Below are 27352 nucleotides of genomic sequence, written 5' to 3' on the forward strand. Positions count from 1 at the left end.
CTGCCCTCCAGAAGGTGTCCTAATTTATTCTCTCAGCAGCAGAGATGAGGAGGGCATTGGTATGGTTGGTAGGTGCACAGACTGTGGAATCAAAAGACCCCTACGTCCAAATCCTGGTGCTGCCGCGTAACTGCGTGGCATTGGCAAATTATTTATCATCTCTAAGCATCGATTTTCTTTTCTGGAACATAGGAATCATGATAATACCTGCTTCATAGGTAGACATTTAGTAAGAACTCAAATACTAGTTGTTATTATTATTGGAAAAGATGAATGATTTGACCTGAATCACACAGCAAAGCATGACTTGACCACTCAGGTGTATTTGATTCCAAAGCCTGTACACATACCAACCATATTAAAGCCCTCATCTCCCCCACTCCCATTCCCGATACCCTCATCAGGAGGATGCTAGTGAGATTATTGAACTATATGAGCATTTTAGGTTGCTTTGAATATATATTTAGGAAAGAAAATTGATTTATATTTTTGGCATTGGGTTTATTTAAATTGTTTTATTGTTGCATTTTTTAAAATGCTCATATGATTGGCAAAAATGCTGCCACCACCACCTTTTAGAGTTTTCTGTAGCATATTTTGTGAAGTGTCAAAAAGATTGAAGTGCAAAGGGGGATACTTTATTTTTCGATTTTAAAATGATTTTTTGTCCTGTAATTTTTCAAGATTGAAAATTTTTCCAGTATTTTATTATAAAAATTTTCAGACATATTGCCACACAGAAAAAATTTTATTATAAACGTCCATATAACTCACTACCTAGATTCTATCTACCATTAGCACTTTACTGTACTTGCTTTATCACTTAACTTACATCTGTTATTGAAACCTTAAGAAATAACCAATACACAACAACAAAAAGTCATTTATATTTCCATCACCTAAAGACAACCTTTGTTAACATTTTAGTAATTTCATACATGCTTACACATCTAAAAATATGTGTATTTCTTTTTAAAAATAATACAGGAATTTAGCCATTTCATTAGCTCATTATATTGTGGACATCCTTTTGTGGTAATAGGCTTACATGTGAATGATTATTTTGAAAGACTATATAATAGTCCATGTTTAAATATACCATAGTTTGCTTGATCATTTTTTGTTGAGCATTTAGTTTGATTGTAATTTTTCATTATTCTAGACTTTATCCTAGTACTTCCAATAAAATGTTGAAGAGGAATCATGGGAGGGGACATCCTTGCCTTGTTCTTGATCTCAGTGGGAAAGCTTTTTTAGATTCTCACCATTCATTTTGATGTTAACTGTAGATTTTTTTTTTTAGATGTTCTTTACCAAGTTTTATCAAGTTCTATTCTTTGTTTACTGAGAGGTTTTTTTAATCATAAATAGGTGAACTTTTTCATGTGGTTTTTCTGCAACTATTCATATGATCATGTGATTTTTCTTCCTTAGCCTGTTGATGTGATGGATTACATTAATTTTTATATGGAACCAGCCTTGCATACATGGGATAAATCCCACTTGCTTGTGGTGTATACTTTTTTTAATATCAGTACATTGTTGGATTCAACTTGCTAACATTTAGTTGAGGATTTTTACATCTGTGTTCATGAGAGATATTACCTATAGTTTTCTTTTCTTGTAATGTCTTTGTCTGGTTTTGGTATTAGGGTAATGATGGCTTCATAGAATGAGTTTGGAAGTATTTTCTCTGCTTCTATCTTCTGGAAGAGATTATAGAGAATTGGTATGATTTCTTCCTTAAATGTTTGGTAGAATTCATCAGTGTACCCATCTGGGCCTGATGCTTTCTGTTTTGGAAGATTATTAATTATTGATTCAATTTCTTTAATAGACATAGGCCTATTTAGGTTGTCCTTTATGTGAGTTTTGGCAGATTGTATCTTTCAAGGGCTTGGTCTGTTTCATCTAGGTTATTGAATTGTGGATATAGTATTCCTTGGTTTATTTTATTCCTTTATTATCCTTTTGATGTCCATGGGATTTGTAGTGATGTCCTCTCTTTAATTTCTGATATTAGTAATTTGTGTCTTCTTTTTTCCTTGGTTTGCCCTGTTAGAAACTTGGTTGTATTGATCTTTCCAAAGAATCAGCTTTTAGTTTTTTTGTTTTTTCTCTATTGATCTTCTGTTTTGAAATTCATTGATTTCTACCAAATTTTATTGCTTATTTTCTTTTGCTTTCTTTGGATTTAATTTGCTCTTCATTTTCTAAAGTGGAAGCTTAGATTATTGGTTTTAGATTTTTTTTTTTTACCTGATATATGCATTCAGTGCTATAAATTTACCTTTAAGCACTGTTACTTGTTGCCTCCCACAAATTTTGGTAAGCTGTGTGTTTATGTTCATTTAATTCAGAGTGTTTTAAAATTTCCCTGCGATTTCTTTTTGACCTATGTGTTTTTTAGAATTGTGTCGTTTAATTTCCAAGTATTTTGGATTTTCCAGCTACCTTTCCTGTTAAAGATTTCTCACATAATCCCATTGTGACCTGAAAACATATATTGTATGATTTCCATACTTTTTAATTTGTTAAGGTGTCATTTATGGCCCATAATGCTGTCTATCTTGGTGACTGTGCCATGTGAAATTGAGAAGAGTGTGTATTCTGCTGTTATTGGATTAAGTAGTCTATAAATATCAATTATATCTGATTGCCTGTCTGCCTGCTGATCTGTCCATTTCTGGTAGAGGAGTGTTGAAGTCACCCAACAGTACTAGTGGATTCATCTGCTTCTCCTTGCAGTTCTGTCAGTTTTTGCCTCACATATTTTGATGCTCTGTTGTTAGATGCATGTACTTTTAAGGATCATTATGCTCTCTTGCTGGAGAATCGACCCCTTATGTAACACTCTTATGAAGCATTATGTAAATACTCTTTATCCTTGATAATTTTCCTTGCTCTGAAATCTGCTCTCTCTGAAATTAATATACTTATGTTTTCCTTAGATTTGTGTTAGCATGGTATATCTTTCTCCATCCCTTTACTTTTAATCTATATGTGTTTTTATATTTAAAGTGGGTTTCTTGGAGACAACAGATTATTTTTTTGTCCCCCCTGACAATCTGTCTTTTAATTGATATATTTAGGCCATTGATGCTTAAAGTGATTATTGATATACTTGAATTAATAGCTACCATGTTTGATACTGTTTTCTATTTGTTACCCTTATTTTTTTGTTTCTGTTTTTGTCTTCCACCCTTTTCTGCCTTTTGTGTGTATTATAAAGTTGAGTACTTTAGAATAAATTATTCCATTTTCTCTCCTTTCTTAACATAACAGTTATGCTTCTTTTTTAGTGATTGCCCTAGAGCTTGCAATATACATTTACAACTGATCCAAGTCCACTTTCAAATAACACTATACCACTTTACAGGTTATGCAAGTACCTTATAATACAAAATAGTCCTAATGCTTCCCTCCCCTCCCTTCTGTCGTTGCTGTCATTCATTTCACTTATCCTCATGCATATGTCTGTGCATACATAGTTGAATACAGTGTTGCTGTTATTTTTTTTAATTATTTATTTTTTGACTGTGTCAGGTCTTAGTTGCAACACATGGGATCTTTCGTTGCAGCATTGCCGGCTCTTTGTTGCAATGTGCGGGCTTCTCTCTAGTTGTGACGCCCGTGGGCTCTGTAACTGTGGCACGCTTGCTCTCTAGTTGTGGCATGCTTGCTCTCTAGTTGTGGCACACAGGCTTAGTTGCCCTGCGGCATGTGGGATCTTAGTTCCCCAACCAGAGATCGAACCGGCGTCCCCTGAATTGCAAGATGGATTCTTAACCACTGGACCACCAGGGAAGTCCCGCTGTTATTATTTTTAACAAACTATTGTCTGTTAGCACAATTAAGAGTAAGAAAAATAAAGATTTTATTTTACTTTCTTATTCCATCTCTAATGCTTTTCCTTTCTTTGTGTACATCTGAGTCTCTAATCTGTCGTTTTCCTTCTCGCTAAAGAACTTTTAACACTTCTTTCAAGACAGGATCTGTTGGCAACAAGTTCTCTCGACTTTGGTTTGTCTGAGAAAGTCTTTATTTTGTCTTCACTTTAAAGAGTACCTAGGTTGATGGTTTTTTCTTTTCAACATGTTAAAATATTTCACTCCATTCTCTTCTTGTTTGGATGGTTTCTGAGGAGAAGTTGGATATAATTATAAGCTTTGTTCCTCTATAGGTAAGCTGTTTCCCACCCTCCTCTGGCTTCTTTTGAGATTTTTTTTCTTTATGTTTGATTTTCTGCAATTTGAATATAGTATGTCCAGCTAGATATAACTTTTTGTGTATTTATCCTGATTGAGTTTTCTAGATCTGTGGTTTTGTGTCTGACATTGATTTGGGGAAATTCTTAGTCGTTATTGCTTCAGATATTGCTTCTGTTCCTTTGTCTTCTTCTGGTATTGCCATTATACAGTGTTATACTTTTTATAGTTGTCCCACAGTGCTTGGACATTCTGTTCTGTGTGCTTTTTTTCCCCAGTATTTTTTCTCTTTGCATTTCAGTTTTGAAAGTTTCTCTTGACATATCCTCAAGTTCAAGGTTTCTTTTCTCAGCCATGTCTAGTCTGCTAATGAGCCCATCAACGATATTCTTCCTTTCTGTTGACAGTGTGTGTTTGAGCTGTAGCATTACTTTTTTATTCGTTCTTAGAATTTCTCTCTGCTTGTGTTAGCCATTATTTCTTACTTTTTCCTTTAGAATCCTTAGCATATTAATCATGGTTCTTTTTCATGGCCTGATAATTTTAGCATCCCTGTCATATCTAAGTCTGCTTCTGATGCTTTTCTGTGTCTTCAAAATGTGTTTTTTCCTTTTAGTAAGAGTAATTTTTTGTTGAAAGCTGAACGTGATGACTGGATGTAAGGAGCTGTGGTAATAGGCCTTTAGTGGTATAGTGGTAAGTTGTGCATTCTGTAGTCCTGTGATGATTAGGTCTCCGTCTTTCAGTGAGCCTGTGTCCTTGGGCTATGAACTTCAGAAGTGCTTCGTAGTAGTTCCAGCTCCTCGCCCTCCCACCCCCACTTAAGATGGGACAGGATGGATGGTGGGGCTATAATTGGGTATTTCCCTTCTCCCAAGTTGGCTAGACTCTGATAAAACCCCAATAGATTAGGCTCTGGTAAAATAGTTTCTCTTGAAGTCAGCCTTTGTTAAGAGCAAAATGTTACGGAGTATTTAAAAATGGCTATTTTTCTCCTCTCCAGAAGCAGGAGGGGATTTTTGTCCAGTATTCACTATGAAAACCTGGTTAGAGCTCCTGGAGGTAAAACACACAAAAAGCATGGTGGCCCCCCCTTGAAGATTTTAGGCTTGTCCTTGAACCTCCAGTGATTGATCAGTTACAGTTTAGGTTTTCTTCCACCCCGCCCCTCACTCCCTTCCCTTGGTGGTTTCTGCTCTGGTAAATTGAGATTCTCTGATTTGGCTGTCTCTCCAATTTGAGGGCAGTGGTTTGCCCTTTGGCTTCACTTTTCTGATAAATCTAAGAATAGTTGTTATTTTTTCAGTTTGTTCAGCTTTTTATTTGTTGTTGTGACAGTGTGGGACCTTCTAAGCTCCTTACATGCTGGACAGAAACTAGAAGTCTCCTTTACATTTAAATAACACATTTGAACAGGTATTTATTTTTCCAACCAGATAAAACAGTCTACTCACACACACACATAACTAGTATCCTTTTATTGCCCAGCTCTCATTTGTTTCAGTTTGTAACTTTGGGTATAGATTATCATTATTAATAAGATATTATTCTTGAAAATACAAAAAGTTATTTGTTACATTGATAACAACCATAACAATAATTATTTAAATTTAAGACCAATAATTTTTATTGCTTTCATTAATCACAGCTTTTTCTTGCTTTGCCTCCAATATATTCTTCTTTCTTGTGTGCTTTTTTTCTCATGCATTATTGGTTGACTAATGACTTATTGGCCAATGATAATGCTCCAGAGCATGCTTTGAGACCTGGTTTCTTGTCTACGTTTGCCCTTGCAATAGATCAAGGAAGCAAACTTGGAATTTCAAAAAATAAAAGTATTGGACTTCCCTGGTGATGCAGTGATTAAGAATCCGCCTGCCAATGCAGGGGACACGGGTCCAAGCTCTGGTCCAGGAAGATCCCACATGCCACGGAGCAACTAAGCTCGTGCGCCACAACAACTGAGCCTGTGCTCTAGAGCCCGCGAGCCATAACTACTGAGCCCATGCTCTGCAACAAGAGGAGCCACCGCAATGAGAAGCCCAAGCACCGCAACAAAGAGTAGCCCCTCCTCAACGCAACCAGAGAAAACCCGCACACAGCAACGAAGACCCAACGCAGCCAAAAATAAATAAATAAATTTATTTAAAAATAATAATAGATAAAAGTATTATCTGTTACTGTAACACCGACCAGGTGGTTCAGTTCAATTGTTTACCTTTGGTGGTGAGTTATAATGAGGACTATAGTCAACCAGTTGGTAATTCTTTTTTTTAATAAATTTATTTATTTTATTATTTTTGGCTGTGTTGGGTCTTCGTTGCTGCTCACGGGCTTTCTCTAGTTGAGGAGAACGGGGGCTATTCTTTTTTTGGGGGGGTGCTATTCTTCATTGCAGTGTGCAGGCTTCTCATTGCGGTAACTTCTCTTGTTGCAGAGCAGGGGCTCTGTGCACACGGGCTTCAGTAGTTGCAGCACGCGGGCTCAATAGTTGTGGCTCGCAGGCTCTAGAGCATAAACTCAGTAGTTGTGGCACACGGGCTTATTTGCTCCGTGGCATGTGGGATCTTCCCAGACCAGGGCTCGAACCTGTGTCCCCTGCATTAGCAGGTGGATTCTGAACCACTGTGCCACCAGGGAAGCCCCAGTTGGTAATTATTTATAAGAAAAATATGAGAGTCATTAAATGTTTGATAAAAAATTTTTTTCTTCACACATGAATGGTTTGCCTAATTACTAGACTCCTTGCATAATCTTTTTCCTCAGGACTCTTGACTTCAGGCATTGGGTGTTATAGAGGAAAAGTCTGGTATCAAAAAAATTTTCACCTATGTAAACACATGAAAACTTTTCTTCTTATTCTTGGAGCAGAGATGTCACTGGAGTATGCCTCCTATTTGGCAAGCCCTTTTGGTATGGAGATTCATATCTTTTCTTCTTCAATTATTACCCCATCTTCATCAGTTTCATTTTTTTCTGCTGAAACTCCTATGACATTATATTCCCTTATCTTTTTTTTAATTTATTTTTAATTTTTATTTATTTATTTTTGGCTGCATTGGGTCTTCATTGCTGAGCACAAGCTTTCTCTAGTTGTGGCGAGCGGGGGCTACTTTTCTTTGCGATGTGCAGGCTTCTCATTGCAGTAGCTTCTCTTGTTGTGGAGCATGGCCTCTGGGTGTGCGGGCTTCAGTAGTTGTGGCATGTGGGCTCAGTAGTTGCGGTGCGCGGCTTAGTTGCTCTGTGGCACGTGGGATCTTCCCAGACCAGGGATCAAACCCATCTCCCCTGCGCTGGCAGGCGGATTCTTAACCACTGCACCACCAGGGAAGTCCCCCTTATCTTTTGTGATAATTTTGATCTCTGCGTTTTTACTCTGTGTGCTGGGAGAATTCTTCAAATTTTGGCCTTCTATATCTCTAGTTTTCTGCTGTATCCGGTTAACCGTTGATTGCCTTTTTAGGGTTATTAGTTTGTTAATAATAATGGTGATGTTATTTAAGAACTGTTTCCTGATTTCACATTGCTCTGTATTTGTGACAGCTTGCCTTTTTTTTTTTTTTTTCTAATTGTAACATCTTGAATCTTACTGAATAAGAATTAGTTTTTTCTTGGAATAACCTTGTTTCTTAAATCATCAGATTGGTTCCCTTTTTTTGAAATAGTATCTTTCCATACGTTTAACTTTTCTCTGAGTACTCATTTTTAGAGTGAATTCTGAGTTTGTTTGGTAGTTAATAACTGAAATAAATTCTTCTGATGATTATGAATCTTCTCCTTAGAAACAGTCTCTTCTTCATGACAATAGCTTCTCCAGCTCATCTGCCTCAGGAGTGACCCATGCTAAACCAGCCTGCCAAGCTCGCTCCTTATAAACTGATTCATCTTACAGGACCCCTGTTCCCCATACCCTACAAGGTTAGAGTTCTGCTGAATGTTTAACCTCTGCTTCATGCATGCAGAGTTTAGTAGGACTGTGTATGTGTGTGTCAGGGGCGTTTACAGGGAGTGTGTCGGGGGCCTGGGCAGAGATTCCTTTACTTTCCTCACAGGTTTCACTTCCTCTTGTTGATGCTTTTCCATTCACTCCACTCTTATCTGCCCAGTAGTTTGCTAAGATTCAGTGTTTCCTTATGTGTTGGTTATTACAGAAGGAAATTAAGACTGAGGGAGTCAAGCATAATAAATACACCTATCCATCTATTAATAGAATGTCTTAAAAGATATTTTTCCCCCTTGAGTTCTAAAATTGTATCAAAATAATATTTGTTCATGGTACATGGCTCAAAAATAAAATAGGGCTGGAAGACTTTGAATGAAAAGAAATATTCCTTAAGTAATTCCCTAAGGAAAAACACCCAGTAGGTAATATCTTATTTCTTGCTTCACACTTTCACTGTCTCACTGTAGGTTTTGCTAAATAGAATTTTTTTATTGAAAATCACTGTTGTGGGCTTCCCTGGTGGCGCAGTGGTTGAGAGTCCGCCTGCCGATGCAGGGGACACGGGTTCGTGCCCCGGTCCGGGAGGATCCCACATGCAGCAGAGCGGCTGGCCCCGTGAGCCATGGCCGCTGAGCCTGCGCGTCCGGAGCCTGTGCTCCGCGGCAGTGAGAGGCCCGTGTATCGGAAAAAAAAAATTTTTTTAGAATTATATCTCCTCTTTGCCTTTGCCTAAAAATATTTTTTTAGAATTATATCTCCTCTTTGCCTTTGACTCTGAAGTAATGCTATAAATATTTTTATTTGTTTAAGCTAATCATCTAAGATACTAAATAGGAGTATCTTTCTTTCAATAGATATATCCCCCATCAAAAATAACGCAGGTAGGGCTTCCCTGGTGGCGCAGTGGTTGGGAGTCCGCCTGCCGATGCAGGGGACACGGGTTCGTGCCCTGGTCCGGGGGGATCCCACGTGCTGCGGAGCGGCTGGGCCCGTGAGCCATGGCTGCAGAGCCTGCGCGTCCGGAGCTTGTGCTCCGTGACGGGAGAGGCCACAACAGTGAGAGGCCCGCGTACCGCAAAAAAAATAAAAAAATAACGCAGGTAGGTCATGTGTTTATAAATTGAATCATTTTTATTTCTGATTTATCTTAAACACTAGCAGCTTTTTAAAAGAATCACTTTTTAAATCAAGGAATTGATATTTTATTTATTTTAAGCTTATTAGGAGAACCGAATTTAAAGGTTAGCTCTCTTACTGCAAGTAACTACTCCTAAATTACCTTTCAGCTGTTGTTTTTAAACATTGGAATTTAAAAAAGATATCTTTTTACTCAATTTATCTGCTACATTATCACACATAATTGAATGCTACACATTGATGAATAGTTAATTCAGTGGTCTAATGTGGAGATTAGAATCTGCCCAGTTAGAGACTATAGTACTGTATTTGAGCTGGTTTCTATTGGAAACCTGAGTAGAGACTGAATTACTGGGATAGGAGCCAGTTGCCTTCTGCTAAATGAATTGATTCCAGATGACTCTTCCAAAACAGATGTATTTGCTTTCCCATCCAGCTCCACATTCCAGGAAAGGATTTTTAGTCATCAGGAAGTATATTCCGTTGACTCCAATATAATTCACAGTGGCTTCAGCAAATACTAAGTGCAATCCTTGCCTCTAGAGACTCCTCAGTCTTTAAACTACTAACAGCCACTGGACCTGGACAGGTCTAACTTATCTGGCTAAAGTGCCACTTAACAGCTTCCTCTTAATTCAGTGAACTTACAAACGCAAACTGCCTAGTGCAGAGCTTGCTATACAGGAAGTAAATTCAAGGATTCTCATTCTAACTTATCTCCAAGGGACCCCATGTGGCTCAGTATTAAAGCTAAGTTTCCAGGTTAAATCACAATAAATGTAACTTGATTATATTTAGTTACACTGACTAATTAATAGACACGTACTTAGACTTAAAAAAAAATAAAACTTGCCATATGCTGTTTTCAAACACAGTAATACTGAATGACTAAGAATGAACGGCTGGTAAAAGATATATCAGGCAAATACTAACCATAAGAAAACTGAGATAGTAATTATAATATCAGGCAAAACAGAGTTTAGGTGAAAAACATTAAAGGGACAAGAGGAACATTTAATATTGATAAAAGGAACAATCTGCCAGGACAAGATAGCAGTCATGAACTTGTGTGTACCTGGCAAGCTCTTCATCGGCATAAAGCAAAACTGGCAGAGTTATGGGGAAAAGCTGACAAATCTCCAGCCATATTGAAGACTAAAACATCTCATTTAGAAACTGATAGGAAAAGCAGCAAAAAAAGAAAGGATTGAGTAACAATTAATAGGGTTGATCAAATAGCTATATTGAGGAATAATCTTGCATCCGAGAAAGAATATGTAAATTTTTAAGCACACATGAAAGAATTATAAAAAAGTAACCCTATGTTAAGCCATAAAAGAGGTATTAAAAATCCCAGAGCATCCATAATATAGACTATACATACTGTGATATAGTGCAGTAAAATTAGAAATCAATAATAGAGCCAGCTTGATGGAGAAACATACTTAGAAACAGAAGAAAATGTTCTAAATAATCCTTGAGTTAAAGCACAAATCACAAAAACTAGTAAGCAAATAGAGCTGAACAATTATGAAAGTTCATATCATGAAACTTCATATCATGACCTATGGATGCAGCTCATTCACTTTGAGCCCTAGATGATTTTATTAGAAAGCAAAATAGACATTAAATAAACTAAGCAGTCAATTCAAGAAACTAGCATAAAAACAACAGGATACTCTCAAAGGAAGTAAAAGGATGAAAATAACAAGGAAAAGAGCATGAATTAATGGGGGAAAACAGAAATGATCAGCAAAACCAAAAGTGGGTTATTTTTATTTGTCTAATAAAATACACAAACCTCTCACTGAATCCATAAAGGAAACAAGAGAGAAGGCAACAAATAAGCAATAAAAAAGGAAATAACCACAGATATAATAGAGATTTTTAAATTAAGAGAATGCTATGAAAAGCTGCAAACAAAAAAATTTGAAAACTTCGATAAAAATTTTCTAGGAGAAACTACCCAAATTTACTTAAGAAAAATTAGAAAGCCTATATGTAGATCATTAATCCTTATAGAAATTAAGTGGTAATCGCCAATCTCCCCAGCAAAAAGATTCCAAGATCAGACGAGGTGAATTTTACCAAAACTTCCAAAAATATATATTCTTACCTTAAAGAACTATTCCAGAGAAGGATAACTACACACCTCTTGTAAGGCAAGTATGATCTTGATTCAGCAAGCAGCATACTTTTTCTATAAAGGGCCAGATAATAAATACTTGAGATATAGAAGCCATATGGTCTCTGTCACAAATGTTCAACTCTGCTGTTGTAATGCGAACACCCTCATAGACAATACTTAAATGAATTACCGTGGCTATGTTCCAATAAAACTTCATTTACAAAAACCGATGGAAGGGCAGATTTGGCCTGTGGGCCATAGTTTGCTGACCCCTGATCTTGATACTTAAAAGTAGAAAGAACAGTAAATTCTGAACTATGAACATGGATATGAAAATCCTAAGTAAAATAACAGCAAATAGAATCTAATGCTTTGTCAAAATATCATACAACTGGGTTATCCCAAGGGTACAAGGATAGTTCAGTCTTGGAAAATATGTTTATGTAATTTACTTCAGTAAGAGTTTAAAACAGATAAAATTATCATCTCAGTAAATGAAGAAAAATTATTTATTAAAATTCAGTACCCTTTCATCTTAAAAACTGTCAGCAAACATAAAATAAAAGGAAATTCCTTAACTTGATAGAGTAATAAAACCTACAGCAAACATTATATTTTTGAAATTTTCAAAGCATTCCTATGGCAGACAGGAATAAGACAGTTATGATTGCTATCATGCTGCCATTTGTTATTGAACTGGGGTCCTAGCCACTGCAGTAAGACAAAAATAAAGATTCAAAAGGAAGAAGCAAATTGTCATTATTTGCAGATGGTGTGACCATTAATTATAAAAAAACCAAAGAAACACAACAGAAACTAGTAGAACTAGTAAAAGCATTTAAAAAGGTTACAAGATAAAGGATCAGTATGCAGAAACCAGCAATGTTTCTTTAAACAAGTGACAATCAACTAGAAAATACGCAACTTTAAAAAATATACATTATTCACAATAGCAACAAAACTATACTAAAACTGAAATACCTTGCTGTAGACTAACAGAATGCAGGATCTTTACAATAAAAATAATAAAACTTCATTAAAGGAATTTAAAAAGACCTGAATAAATGGAGAGAGTCTATTCTTGAATGAAAAAACTAAATATTGTAAAGATGTGAGTTTTTCTCGAATTAACACCAAAATTCAAAAATAAAAGTAAACATCCCCGAAGGATTTTTCAAGAGATCTGAAAAACTGATTTTTGAAATTCGCATAGAAGAATAAAGGTGCAAAAATGGCTTTGAAATTTTTGAAAAAGAACAGAGGCAGAGACTACTCTTCCAGGTATTAAGATAAAGCTATATTAGTACACAAATTAACAACTATATTAGTAAAACAAAGTAATATCCATGGGACTCTTCTGGCTACTTGGGAATAAATTCCCAAATTTATTTTGCTGGATCATAGAAAACATACGGGAGACCAACTTTATGCCATGGGGACGGGGACATGTTTCTTAAAAAGACATTAAACACACACACAAAGGAAAAAAGAAGTAAAATCAGCAATGTCTGGTAAAAACATGTTTAGCAAAGGACATTCAAAAGTAACGATAAAAGACAAATGCCAGATTGGGAGAAAATATTTACCACAGAGGATAAGATATAAATAATTTCTGAAGATCATTAAGATGGTCAATGAACACATAAGAAAAATGGATAAAAAGTATGAAATCCCAGACGAAGAAATCTGAATGTTCATTAAACATAGGAAAAGTGCACGATTTCAATTTTAAAATTATGCATTATAATTTTACACTCACTATATTGACCCACAATTTAAAAAAAGCTGATAACAAGCACCAGTGTTAAAGAGGAACAAGAGGTACAAGGTACAAGAACTTGTATACTGCCTCTAAACTTGGAGAATATGTCAGTTAGTTGTTGCTGTAAAACAAACTATCCCAAAATTCATTGGCTTAAAAAGTAAGTATTGGCTTCCCTGGTGGCGCAATGGTTAAGAATCCACCTACCAATGCAGGGGACATGGGTTTGAGCCCTAGTCCGGGAAGATCCCACATGCCACGGAACAACTAAGACCATGTGCCACAACTACTGAGACTGTGCTCTAGAGCCCACGAGCCACAACTACTGAGCCCGTGTGCCACAACTACTGAGCCTTGCTCTAGAGCCCATGCTCCGCCACAAAAGAAGCCACCGCAGTGAGAAACCCATGTACCACAATGAAGAGTAGCCCCCACCCTCCGCAACTAGAGAAAGCCCGCGCACAGCAGCGAAGACCCAATACAGCCAAAAATAAATAAAATAAATTAAATTTTTTTTTAAAAAAGCAAGTATTGCTCACAAGCCCATGGGTCAGCTTCTCGTGTCAGCTGGACTACTCAGTTATCTATAGCCAGCTCTGCGTTGAGTTGGCAGCTGTGCTGATCTTGGCTAGGCTATCTCACTTTGGAGGTCAGCTGGCTGTAGGCTGCTTTGTGATATCCTCAGCTGAGACTGGTCTTTCATCCTTTAGGAGACTAGCTCACATGGCAGTGGCAGAGTTCCAAGAGAAAAAGTGGAAACTGTAAGGCCTCTTGAGGCCAAGACTTGGAACTGGTATACCATCCTTCTGCATTTTGTTGGCCAAAGCAAGTCACAAGGCCAGGGGTGGGAAAATAGATTCTATCTCTTGATAGGAAGAACTGCAAAATTACACTTCAAAGGATATGGGTACAGGGAGTTAGTTCCCTGGTGGTCCAGTGGTTAGGACTCTGCACTTTCACTGCTGAGGGCAGTGAAACTAAACTAAGATCCCACAAGCTGCACGGCACAGCCGGAAAAAAAAAGGACATGGATACAGGGAGAGAATTGCAGCCATTTCTGCAGCTGATCTACTGCAGAGAGCAACGTGATAATAAGTGGGAAAATTGGAGGTACTTTTACCCTGTGATTCAGAAATTTGACATTTAGTTATAGATCTTGGAGAAACTCCCACACATGGTAAGTAACAAGGATATCTGTGACAGAAGTTCTTTTTTTGGCAATTTTTTTTTTTTTCGTGGTACACGGGCCTCTCACTGCTGTGGCCTCTCCCGTTGCGGAGCACAGGCTCCAGACGCGCAGGCTCAGCGGCCGTGGCTCACGGGCCTAGCCGCTTCGCAGCATATGGGATCTTCCCGGACCGGGGCATGAACCCGTGTCCCCTGCATCGGCAGGCGGACTCTCAACCACTGCACCACCAGGGAAGCCCGGCGATGTTTTTTATAATAGCATGACTAAATGTCTACCAACAAGTGAACAGATTAATAAATTGTGATAAATTCTTAAAATTATTGATCAAGAGTTAGAATGAATTAACTAAAACCACATGTATTAATATAGCTAAAAGTCAGAAACATGATATTGAAGAGGAAAACGTTGCAGACTTTATAATCCTTTTTTTTAATCAAGTAGAGAAACATGCAGGAAATACTATATACCATTACTAGTGGATATATACCTAAGTAGTAGAAGTGTAAAAACATACAGTCGAATGATAAAAACCAAATTTAGGTGAGTAATAGTTAGTTACTTCTGGCAGGAGGTGGGGAATACACAAGAGGCTTCTGTTGTACTAGTAGTTTTATTTCTTAAGAAAAAAAATGACATAGAATGATACACTACTATTTGACAAAGCTGGTTAGTGACTACCTGACTACCTGAATGTTTATTTTATTATTTTCTTTACTTTTTTGATATTTGAAATGTTTCATTTAAAAAGCAAAACAAAAAACCTTGGGATGGGATTTCAGTGGACTTAAACTGTCTTCTCATCTACTTCCATCTGTCTTCACTGTGATTCTTTCCTTCTATAATTGACAAGTTTGGTGGATACCAGAAAGTTATGTGTATTGAAGACCATATATTTTTGTTCATAGGTTTCCTCATATAGACACTTGCATTAGAGTTGTTCCCCTGAGCTCCTTTTGCACCTGGGCTTACTGCTTTAATAGAGGAAGATTTTATACTACAGCTCCCTGAATGTACAGAATTTTTCTTTTGGGATATGCAGTCTTCCTCAGAGAGCTGCCGTTTAAATCAAGGGAAGTAGCAGGAAGCTTTCAGATACAGGTGCCAGCGTATCTGACTAAAAGTGGCTTTAACATCACTAATTATTTTTCTCACATAAGAGGTCCAGGGGTTGGCCATTACCCTGTTGCTTCAGCAGCTCAGCCGTCAGGACTTTGGTTCACTTCTTATTGATTTTCTAGGCCTTACCCTTATGATCACAAGATGACTGTTGCAGTTCCAAGTTTCAGGTCCCCACCTGACAAGCAAGGAGGTATAGGGTTTCTTTTTGTGCAGCTCTTTTTATCATGATGGGAAATCTTTTTTAGAAGCCTCCAAGAAACGTCCTCTCAGGAACCACTGACCCAGAATTGGGTCATACACAGCACCCCTAAACCTGTCACTGCAGAGGGCAGCAGAACTCCCTATGCGGTTCCAAGTGTGCCATAGCTCTCACCTGAACAGAATCTGAGTCTTACTGGTAGCAAGGAGGAAGGGAGAATTCTTGTGGACTAGACAGCCATCTGTGTCTGCCACCATATCCACCTGAGAGTGAAAAAATTGGTTTCAGAAGGTGATGGTCCACTTTATGCCCATCCAAACTAAGCAGCAAAGCCAGGGATCTTTGTGGTAGGAGATCATTTTAGGGGCAGGTTCAAAGGCCCATCACATCAGTGCCTCTGCCTAGACCTCAACTACACACCCCGGGAGACTGCTAGAGGGAAAGAGGGGGTACTGGAGTGTCCCTGATCAGTCCAGCCCTTTACAGATAAATATAGGTTTGGCCAAAAAGTTCGGTTTTTTCTGTAAGATGACTGTAGTAGCACTTAGTTATCTTTAACTTCATTCAAAACAATTTTGTTGGGATTTCCCTGGTGGTCCAGTGGTAAAGAATCTGCCTTGCAATGCAGGGGATGCAGGTTCAATCCCTGGTCAGGGACTTAAGATCCCACATGTCACGGGGCAACTAAGCTCGCGTGCCACAACTACTGAGCTCACGTGCCTCAACTAGAGCCTGTGTGCTGCAAACTACAGAGCCTACATGCTCTGGAACCCGTGTGCCACAACTATAGAGCCCACATGCCCTGGAGCCTGTACGCCATAACTAGAGAAGAGAAAACCCGCACACCACAACTAAAGAGAAGCCCGCGCACCACAATGAAGATCCTGCATGCCTCAACAAAGATGCCATGTGCCGCAACTAAGACCCAGCACAGCCAAAAATAAATAAATAATAAATAAATTGTTTAAAAAAAATTTGTTAGATTGTATTCTGACAGCTGTCATATCAGCGTGCATTTAAAAAAAAACATCGAAATTGGTGAATTTTGTGTAGCCATTTTAATATTGAAGATGGAAGAAAAAAAGCAACATTTCTGGCATATTATGCATTATTATTTCAAGAAAGGTAAAAACACAACTGAAACACAAAAAAAGATTTGTGCAGTGTATGGAGAAGGTGCTGTGACTGATTGAACGTGTCAAAAGTGGTTTGCGAAGTTTCATGCTGGAGATTTCTCGCTGGACGATGCTCCGCAGTCGGGTAGACCAGTTGAAGTTGGTAGTGATCAAATCGAGACATTAACTGAGAACAATCAACGTTATACCATGGGGGAGATAGCCGACATACTCAAAATGCCCAAATCAAGCATTGAAAATCATTTGCACCAGTTTGGTTATGTTAATTGCTTTGATGTTTGGGTTCCACATAAGCTAACCGAAAAAAACCTTCTTGACCATATTTCCACGATTCTCTACCTAAACATAACGAAAACACTCTGTTTTTAAACAAACAAATTTTGATGGGCTTTGAAAAGTGGATACTGTACAATAATGTGGAATGGAAGAGATCTTGGGGCAAGTGAAATGAACCACCAGCAACCACACCAAAAGCCAGTCTTCATCCAAAGAAGGTGATGTGTATATGGTGGGATTGGAAGGGAGTCCTCTATTATAAGCTCCTTCCGGAAAACCAAACGATTAATTTCAACAAGTACTGCTCCCAGTTAGACCAACTGAAAGCGGCACTTGATGAAAAGCATCCGGAATTAGTCAACAGAAAACGCATAATCTTCCATCAGGATAACGCAAGACTGCGTGTTTCTTTGACGACCAGGCAAAAACTGTTACAGCTTGGCTGGGAAGTTCTGATTCATCCACCATATTCACCAGACATTGCACGTTCAGGTTTCTGTTTATTTCGGTCTTTACATAATTCTCTTAATGGAAAAAAATTCAATTCCCTGAAAGACTGTAAAAGGCACGTAGAACAGTTCTTTGCTCAAAAAGATAAAAAGTTCTGGGAAACCCCAATAAAGATGTTAAAAAAAAAAACGTTTTGGGAAGATAGAATTACAAAGTTGCCTGAAAAATGGCAGAAGGTAGTGGAGCAACATGGTGAGTACATTATTCAGTAAAGTTCTTGGTGAGAATGAAAAATGTGTCTTTTATTTTTACTTAAAAACCGAAGGAACTTTTTGGCCAACGCAATACTTCCAATCTCAGTAAAACACCCCGAAAGGAAAAAAGACATTTGTGTTTTTTCCTTTTTAAAAAGTAGCCAGTTACTCAGGTAATTTTTGTCAACTAGACCTCAAGTATTAGAATTGATACTGTATACTTTGAAGTTCAAGAAAGCACTCATCTGCATATGGTTGAATAATGAAGGGTAGTAGATATTTTATTTGGAATTCTTACTACTAGCTAAGATGGGCTTTTAAATAAAGACTTCTCTGGATTAGGGGCTTTTGACAATACAGACAGAAATTGTAACTGCTTTCATATAATTTTTAGAAAAACAGGTCTATACCAGTAACCTGACGGGACCAAACTTACATATACCCTGAATCAAATCTTATCCCCAAATGTCTGAGCCAAATATCTGTCAGATGTGACCCTGACACCTACCCCATCCTGCGTGCAAGAATCATATGAGAGGTAAAAATATCTCTCTCCAGTTGCTTGTGGCAGCATTTGAGAGAGAGCTAGGATATGAAAGTTGGACTGTGGAAGATTGTGAAAAAGTAAAATGGTTACAGTGAACTCTGTCTCAGAGAAACTTTGCCTATGAGGAATCTTCCTCTTATCGGCACTATGGCTTTAAAGAACTGAAATCCATTTTCTTACAAAAGAGGAGCCTCCTCCTAAGAAAACTGCTAAAGCCCAGTTTTAAAAACTGGTAAATATAGGAATATTTCTTTGCTTTTTACCATAAATAATCATTGGTAGAATCACCTTTGATAGAATTCTCCCAAGTAGATCTTTCAAGATAAAACTTGAAAGAAACATTTAAGAAATAAAACTAGTGTTGAGTTCGTGCCCCGGTCTGGGAAGATCCCACATGCCGCGGAGCGGCTGGGCCTGTGAGCCATGGTTCCTGGGCCTGTGAGCCATGGTTGCTGAGCCTGCGCATCCGGAGCCCGTGCTCCGCAACGGGAGAGGCCACAACAGTGAGAGGCCCGCGTACTGCAAAACAGAAAAAAACAAAAACAAACAAAAAACACTAGTGTTGATTAGAAGTGATTAATTAGATTAATTAGAAGTGAAAAGGCCAGTGTATTTCAGTGTATGGATGACAGCATTATTTGATTTACTCTAGACTATAAAAATGCATCTATTTCATTAAGAAAAATGTTTTTATACTTTGCCCAACTGCCTCTGACACAGAGTAAATCATAGATACATGTTGGTGTTGAATGCAGAAATTACTATAATTAAAAGTTTTAAGTAAATTGTATTGTCATAATATTAAGTTGATTTATGCCTTTAAAATTTGGAGATTATTTCCTTTTCTGCATTTCTGTTTTCTTTTAAGAAAAGTAAATAATTGAACAGTAACTGCTGAAGATAACTTTCTCCACTTTGCAGAAGAGAAATGTGAATGATGTCTTCTGTGAACCTCTATGAATCTTTCCTTGTGCCGCCTCCCCTCTGCCAACCCACCGCGGGCCTCCTTCCCCCAAAGCCTGACGGCTCTATTCCCAGGCCCTGTCAGTGGAGGCCTGTGGCAAGAGCACAGGTGACACATCTCAGGAGCTGATCTGAGCATGTTTGGGCTGCCTAGGATCAGAGTACAGCATTGGCTTTCCAGATGAGGACAGCCTGCCAGCTCGTCCCACTTGTTCAGGCAGCTTCATTGGTTAATTCATGAAGTACAGTCTAGCTAGTCTTAGCTGGCTGTGGAGTGCAATTATTTCTAAAAACATAGAAAAGCAATTTAAATAAGAAAAGGTACACACTTCCATTGAAGTAGACCAAAAGCCACATGGGGAAAAGAATAGATGGGAAAAGAATAGGAAAAGAAATAGGCATGTTGGCAAGAGAAAGGAAAGTAATTCCTTGACAGATAATTAGCAAAAATTAATTTCAAAATAGAGCTCATTTAGGAATCTAGGCCTTTAAATTGGCTTCTGTTGTTTCTATTATTGAATATCTCTAAGGAACTTTTGGAGTACTTATTTTAAATTTTTATTCATTCTGTACAAACTTATTGAGCACCTACTGTCTTTAGAAAGTATATATATATATATATATTTTTTTTTTTTTTTTTTTTTGCAGTACGCGGGCCTCTCACTGTTGTGGCTTCTCCCCTTGCGGAGCACAGGCTCCGGATGCGCAGGCTCAGCGACCATGGCTCACGGGCCCAGCCGCTCTGCGGCATGTGGGATCTTCGTGGACCGGGGCACGAACCCGTGTCCCGAACCCGTGTCCCCTGCATCGGCAGGCGGACTCTCAACCACTGCGCCACCAGGGAAGCCCAGAAAGTATATTTGCCTTGATTTTTTTTTTTTTTTTTTTTTTTACGGTATGCGGGCCTCTCACTGTTGTGGTCTCTCCCGTTGGCGGAGCACAGGCTCCGGACGCGCAGGCTCAGCGGCCACGGCTCGCGGGCCCAGCCGCTCCGCGGCATGTGGGATCTTCCCGGACCAGGGCACGAACCCACGTCCCCTGCATCGGCAGGCGGACTCTCAACAACTGCGCCACCAGGGAAGCCCTGCCTTGATTTTTAATGTATTGTACAAAATAACATGGCAGTTGTAATAGAAAAGAAGTTACTGCATCCCCCAGGCATTTCCAGGGAAATCTTTCCCTCACTTCTCACCCCCTCTACTCCTAGCAGAGACAGATATAAAAGGCAAAAGCTAAAAAGACTGCCTGACTCAAAGCAAAGTGGATACCTCCGTAGATCAGTAACAGAGCAGAATTGCAGAACAGCAGAGGAAAGTTTCAGCCTCCATGGCCTTGCATGGCTGGTGGTTGGAGCCCTTGGAGTAAGGGGGAGGCCAAGTACCCAATGGAAAGGACACCAGGAGCTGAGACTTTTAGAAAGATATGGGCCAACAAGAGGCACATGAAAAGCTGCTCAACATCAATAATTATTAGAGAAATGCAAATCAAAACTACAATGAGGTATCACCTCACACTGGTTAGAACGGGCGTCATCAGAAAATCTGCAAACCACAAATGCTGGAGAGGGTGTGGAGAAAAGGGAACCCTCTTGCACTGTTGGTGGGAATGTAAATTGATGTCACTATGGAGAACAGTATGGAGGTTCCTTAAGAAACTAAAAATAGAATTACCATATGACCCAGCAATCCCACTACTGGGCATATACCCTGAGAAAACCATAATTCAAAAAGACACATGTACCCCAGTGTTCATTACACCACTGTTTACAATAGCCAGGACATGGAAGCAACCTAAATGCCCATCGACAGACAAATAGATAAAGATGTGGTACATATATACCAATGGAATAGTACTCAGCCATAAAAAGGAACGAAACTGGGTCATTTGCAGAGACCTGGATGGACGTAGAGACTGTCATACAGAGTGAAGTAAGAGAGAGAAATATCATATATTAATGCATATATGTGGAATCTAGAAAAATGGTACAGCTGAACCCGTTTGCAAGGCAGAAATAGAGACGCAGATATAGAGAACAAATGTATGGACACCAAGGGGGGAAAGCGGGGTGGGGGGGTGATGGTGGGATGAACTGGGAGATTGGGATTGACATATATACACTAATATGTATAAAATAGATAACTAATAAGAATCTGCTGTATAAAAAAAAGATATGGGCCTAGGTAGGGAGAGGATGCAGATGCAGTGCACAGTAAAGGATGGGGCTCTATCTACAGTATTCACTATATGACCTTGAAGCAGGACCCCTAAATTTTCACTTTAAGACCTGGCTCTGGAGAGCCTGGTGAAAGCAGCGTCACAAGTAAGCCCTTCACCAGTTGGAACGTGAATTTACTTCAGGTAAAATGAATTTTATAGCATGACCTGACAAAGAAGTTAAATATTTTCAGAATGTTCAAAACGTAAATAAAGGAATAACTTTTATTTTAAAAGAACAACAACAACAAAAATCATGGAAGGGCTTCCCTGGTGGTGCAGTGGTTAAGAATACACCTGCCAATGCAGGGGACACGGGTTCAAGCCCTGGTCCGGGAAGATCCCATATGTCACGGAGCAGCTAAGCCTGTGTGCCACAACTACTGAGCCTGTGCTCTAGAGCCCGCAAGCCACAACTACTGAGCCCACATGCCACAACTACTGAAGCCCGCACACCTAGAGCCCATGCTCTGCAACGAGAGAAGCCACCACAATGAGAAGCCCGCTCGCTGCAACTAGAGAAAGCCTGCGCGCAGCAACAAAGACCCAACACAGAAATGAATGAATGAATAAATAAATAAATAAGTATTTTTTAAATCATGGAAACAGAGCTGTATGTAATGGAAGCAGGTAGATATGTAAAGAACAAGTAAAGATGAAAAAATCAAATAAAAAGTGGACCAGAAATGGATAACTCTAACCAGGATATGGCTGAAAAGAAAATTAGTAAGTTGGAATAGAGTGAAAAAGTCACCTATAATGCCTCAGAAAGACACAGATCTAAAAAAAAATACTAAAGGGCTGATGGGATAAACAGAGTATATACTACAAAGTCCTAATCACTGTGTAAAGTTGCCCCTCTCGCCTAATTCTCTGTCCATCACATGCTCTGTGCATTCCTGTCATAAAACCTATCATTTAGCAGAATTACCAGATCTTTTTTTTTTTTTTAATTTTTGTCTGTGTTGGGTCTTAGTTGCAGCACACAGGATCTTCGTTGTGGCGCGTGGGCTTCTCTCTAGTTGCAATGTGCAGGCTCTAGAGCGCATGGGCTCTCCAGTTGAGGCATGCGGGCTCAGTTGCCCCTCAGCATGTGGGATCTTAGTTCTGTGACCAGGGATCGAACCTGCATCCCCTGCACTGGAAGGCAGACTCCTAACCACTGGACCACCAGGGAAGTCCCACCAGGTCTATGTTTTTATTGACTTATTCTTTATAAAGCTCCTGCCAGGTGCTGAGCTCTTTTCTAGTCATGCTGGGTACAGACAGCCAAGAACGAGTCAGATAGGGGTCTTGCTCTCATGGACTTTGTGTTCTAGCCTATTCATCACTATACCTCTGGCATCTACACCATTGTCTGGCTCAGATTAGGCATTCAGGGTATATTGGTTCAATCAATGGGTAAATGAAAGAAGTAATTCATACCTCAAAATATCTTTCGTATGGCTATGGCCTTGATTATCTTTCTCTGTTTGGCCAGTTTTGCATTGGTGAGAGAGACAGGGAAGAGATGAGAGGAATTTCTCTCCCTAGAGCATACCCTGCTGTTATCAGTCTGTGACACAGACAACACTCTGGTATGACCCCCACAGACCTGGAGTCCACCTGAGCTGTGTCCTCTCGTTTTTTTACTTCTGTTTTACAAATTGGTCAAGAAGATTCAGAATAAGGGTTTCCCTGGTGGTGCAGTGCTTAAGAATCCTCCTGCCAATGCAGGGGACACGGGTTCGAGCCCTGGTCTGGGAAAATCTCACATGCCGCGGAGCAGCTAAGCCTGTGCGCCACAACTACTGAGCCTGTGCTATAGAGCCCGCAAGCCACAACTACTGAAGCCTGTGCGCCTAGAGCCCACGCACCTCAAGGAAGAGTAGCCCCCGCTCGCTGCAACTAGAGAAAGCCCGCACACAGCAACGAAGACCCAACGCAGCCAAAAATAATAAATAAATTTATTTTTAAAAAAAAGAAAAAGAAGATTCAGAATGAGACCAGCCAGCAATGTAAGCAATGTCAATGTATGAATCTTTCTTTTTTATTTTTCAGGCTGGAGTGAAAGGGACATTGGGAAGATTAGTCGGAATTTTTGAGGTAAGTCTGTTAAAATCTTTGGTGCAATTGGTATCAAATTAATAACCACGTATATCTTCACCATGGGCCATTCAGGCTTCCGTAACAAAATACCAGAAATTGAGTGGCTTATAAACAATAGAAATTGATTTCTCATAGTTCTAGAAGCTAGGAAGTCCAAGATCAAGATGCCAGCAGATTCAGTGTCTGGTGAGGACCCACTTCCTGGTTCATAGACAGCGGTTTCTCTCTGTGTTCTCACATGGCAGAAGAGGGAATGTCTCTGGGGTCTCTTTTATAAGAGCACTAATTCTATTCATGAGGGTCTTCTGTCATAACCCAGTCACCTCCCACTGTCCCCTACCTGCTAATACTATTACCTTGGTGGTTAGGATTTCAACATATGAATTGGGGGGGGCGGGGGAGGACATAAACATTGTCCATTGCAGTCTTAATCTAGGAAAGATGCCATCTTTGTTTCACCAAGTTTTCACAACAGTGCAGCACCAGCAGAGAATAACATGCGTTCTTTTTAAAATCCCATAATCTCCTCCAATTAACTAGAATTATTTGTTAGAATTGTTTTTCCCGTGTCTACCTCTCTTCCTCTCCTCCCAAGATGTGAGGAGGGATAGATAAGTGTAAAGGAGACAGAGGAGAAGTGGAAGATAAGTAGCTATAGCACAAGAGACAAACAAGGACATAGTCTGGACTAGAGATTTGGAGAAAGTAGGAAATCAGGGAATAAAGATGAGCAGGGTTAGTAGGAGGAGGGGAGATGTGTGAGGTAATCAGCTTGCTCACATTGATGGGACCCCTGCCCACCACAGTCTCTTCTCTTTCTGGTGTTCTAGCTAGTTAAATTTACCTGGTGCCTTTTTCTCAAGAGGTCCCAAATCCTTTTCTCGGTATTGAGAAGTTGCGCAGAAAAAAGAGGGTAAAGCCTTGGCTTTGGAAGCCCAGGCAAAGAGCTCACCCTCAGATTCAAGTGTGGCATGTTTTAAATAGGCCAGTTGGTGCTATTCCATATCTGATTGTAGGACGATAAAAAGTGAAAGGAATCCTTGGGTCTAAGCTCTCTGGACGTTTACATAATCTCAGCTCTCTAAGGAAAAACTCTCTCTGTCCCTCTTTGCCCTTCAGAACCAGGAGAGGAAGCACAGAACGTATGTCTATGTGCTCATTGTCACAGAAGTGCTGGAAGACTGGGAAGACTCAGTTAACATTGGTAAGTTATCCCCAGATGGCCTCCAAAGAGCTCCCCACAACCGGCCCTGGCCGTGCCGTAGGTCATTACCCACAACCACAAATGAGAGCCTGATAAAGAAAAGAAATAACAGAAGGATGTCCATTTCTGAACTTGTGAAAGGTACTATTTTGAAATGTTTAAGAGGAAGCCAGAGTTGGGTACATAGTCAACATTTAGAAATGCGGCCCATAAAAATAAGACCTGTTGATTCTAAAACCAAATTGGATCCTCCCAAGCAGGTATTGATCAAGGCCTCCACAATGCTAGGCCCGCTGCTGGCCATGAACCTTAGGCGGGAGCACGGCCGTGGCTGTTCCTTGCAGTGCTTATTCATACTGTTAGAGAAAACTGTCGGTTTGGTTGTGTGAGCCCTCCCTCCAGAGCTGTATAGTAGGTGTAGAGTGATGGGAGTAGTTTCCAGTTATATTCATGTTACCCTTCAGGTGCACGTGACTTTCTCTTAAGGAGCCATTTTCTTTGATCTCAGATCACTATTGCATGTATATGTCCTTTTTTTTTGTTTTGGCTGTGTTGGGTCTTGTTGCTGCACATGGGCTTTCTCTAGTTGAGGCAAGTGGAGGCTACTCTTTGTTGCAGTGTGCGGGCTTCTCATTGCTGTGGCTTCTCTTGTTGCGGAGCACAGGCTCTAGGCGTGTGGGCTCAGTAGTTGTGGTGCATGGACTTAGTTACTCTGTGGCATGTGGGATCTTCCTGGACCAGGGATCGAACCCATCCATGTACCCCGCATTGGCAGGCGGATTCTTAACCACTGCGCCACCAGGGAAGTCTGTATATATGTCTTTTGACCTAAAAATTGAGGTGATTTTAATGGTTGGCTCATGGTTTAATCTTTTAGCTCTGAAGGAAAGTATATTCTAGAAAAGTATAATATTATTATCTTCTGTTGTAAATTGGCAAACAGATATAATTCATTTACCAAAGCCTCTCCCTTTACTGTTAGTATATGCTTTGCCATCATGCCTCTCACATTGTTGATCTGGGCATTTCATAGCTCTTCAGCTTTTAATGGCTTTGTGTTTGGTAAGAATGCAATAAACTTAAGTATAAATAAATTCAGTGTGGGGGGTATTAAAAATAGACTCCTTGACAGCCGGTGCTGGGGCCTGAAAAAGAAACAGAGGTGAGTGGTGTGGCTGGCCCTGTCCTCAGAGTACTCTGTCTGGTGGGAGTCACACACTTGTGATACTAATTTTTAAGGTACCATTGCTCTGTTAATATCCAAACAAGCCTTTCACCTGTACTCCCACTGCTGAGAATTGACTCTAATGAAACAATCTGAATATGGGAATAAGCCTATGAGCCTTCCTTCAGATGAGCCTTTTTCAGATGAAAAATTGGGTCTTAAAATGTACAGGTCAGCGAATGTTAAGTGATCTAAGGTCCATTCATCTGATGGAACGTTAGGCAGTTAAACGCATACTTATGAAAGCTCTACACCATGGGAAAGTGCTTATGAGATCGTGTTGGTGACTGAAAACAGGATACAGAATTGTATATACACTCATTAGAACTACATTAAAATATGAATTTGAAGTGAAAACAAAGATGAGGTACTGGTTTTCACCTAAAGAATTGGCAATGCCAAACAAAAGTTAACAGTGCTGGCAGGAGTGTGGTAAGACTGACATTCCAACACACAAAAGCAGGATTGGGGATCAGTACATCCTTCTGGAAAGCTGTTTGACAGTATCACAAGCCCTCTAGTGTTCAATTTTTTTTTAAGTGTAGCATTATTTATAATAACTAAAATTGCAGACTGTTGATGTCCAATGATAGGGAAATGGTTAAGTGAATGACATTATATCCATGCTAGATCTTATGATGTAATGCAGCCATTAAATATCATACTTTTACAACAGAGAAGAATGCTTAAGAAACAATGTGAAGTGGAAAAGAAGCAATAACAACAGTAATAGTAAAGCAAACTCTTACAGCATGTACTCTGTCCCAGGTATTGTTCAAATGCTTTACATATTAGCCCTCACAACAGACTTGTGAGATAGGCATTATTTATTATCTCTATTTTATAGATGAAGAAAGTGGGGCCCAGAGAGGTTCAGTAACTTGCCCAAAGCTGTGCAGCTCATTAGAGCCATTGATGTGATTGGAGCCCAGCATATTAGCTTCAGTGTCCATGTTCCTAACAACAGCACTCCATCAGGGCCTCTGAGGATTCCGAGCACCTTAAAGCATGATCCCAATTATAGTTGCTCAAATAACTGTGTCTTTTTCAAATAAGATGAAAGAAAAGCAAATGCACTAAGGTATTAAGAGTAGTTACTTCTGGTTTATAAGATTACAGGTAATTATCTTATTTATGCTTTCTTCTGTTTTCCCAATTTTAACCAATGATCTTTTGTTATTTTTGTAAGAGAAAAAATAATGGAGGATTTTAAAACATGCATTTGAAAAAAATGTAAATACACTGAAAAGTTAATAATGATTGTGTTGAGATTATATTTTCCTCTTTTTGAGAAAATATTTTCTTTTTTG

At 39.3% G+C, this 27352-nt stretch overlaps 1 protein-coding gene across 3 annotated transcripts in view; it reads left to right on the forward strand.

The window, feature by feature from the left end:
* Positions 1 to 27352, forward strand: part of NUDT3 (nudix hydrolase 3) — a 107756-nt gene that overhangs the window by 71578 nt on the left and 8826 nt on the right. For all 3 annotated transcript variants that reach the window (XM_067753275.1, XM_067753273.1, XM_067753274.1), the window contains 2 exons: positions 23566 to 23610; positions 24733 to 24817. In XM_067753275.1, the coding sequence (XP_067609376.1) occupies positions 23566 to 23610; positions 24733 to 24817 (130 nt within the window). The remainder of the gene's footprint in view (positions 1 to 23565; positions 23611 to 24732; positions 24818 to 27352) is intronic.

Source organism: Pseudorca crassidens, chromosome 10, assembly GCF_039906515.1.
Source record: "Pseudorca crassidens isolate mPseCra1 chromosome 10, mPseCra1.hap1, whole genome shotgun sequence".
NCBI lineage: Eukaryota > Metazoa > Chordata > Mammalia > Artiodactyla > Delphinidae > Pseudorca > Pseudorca crassidens.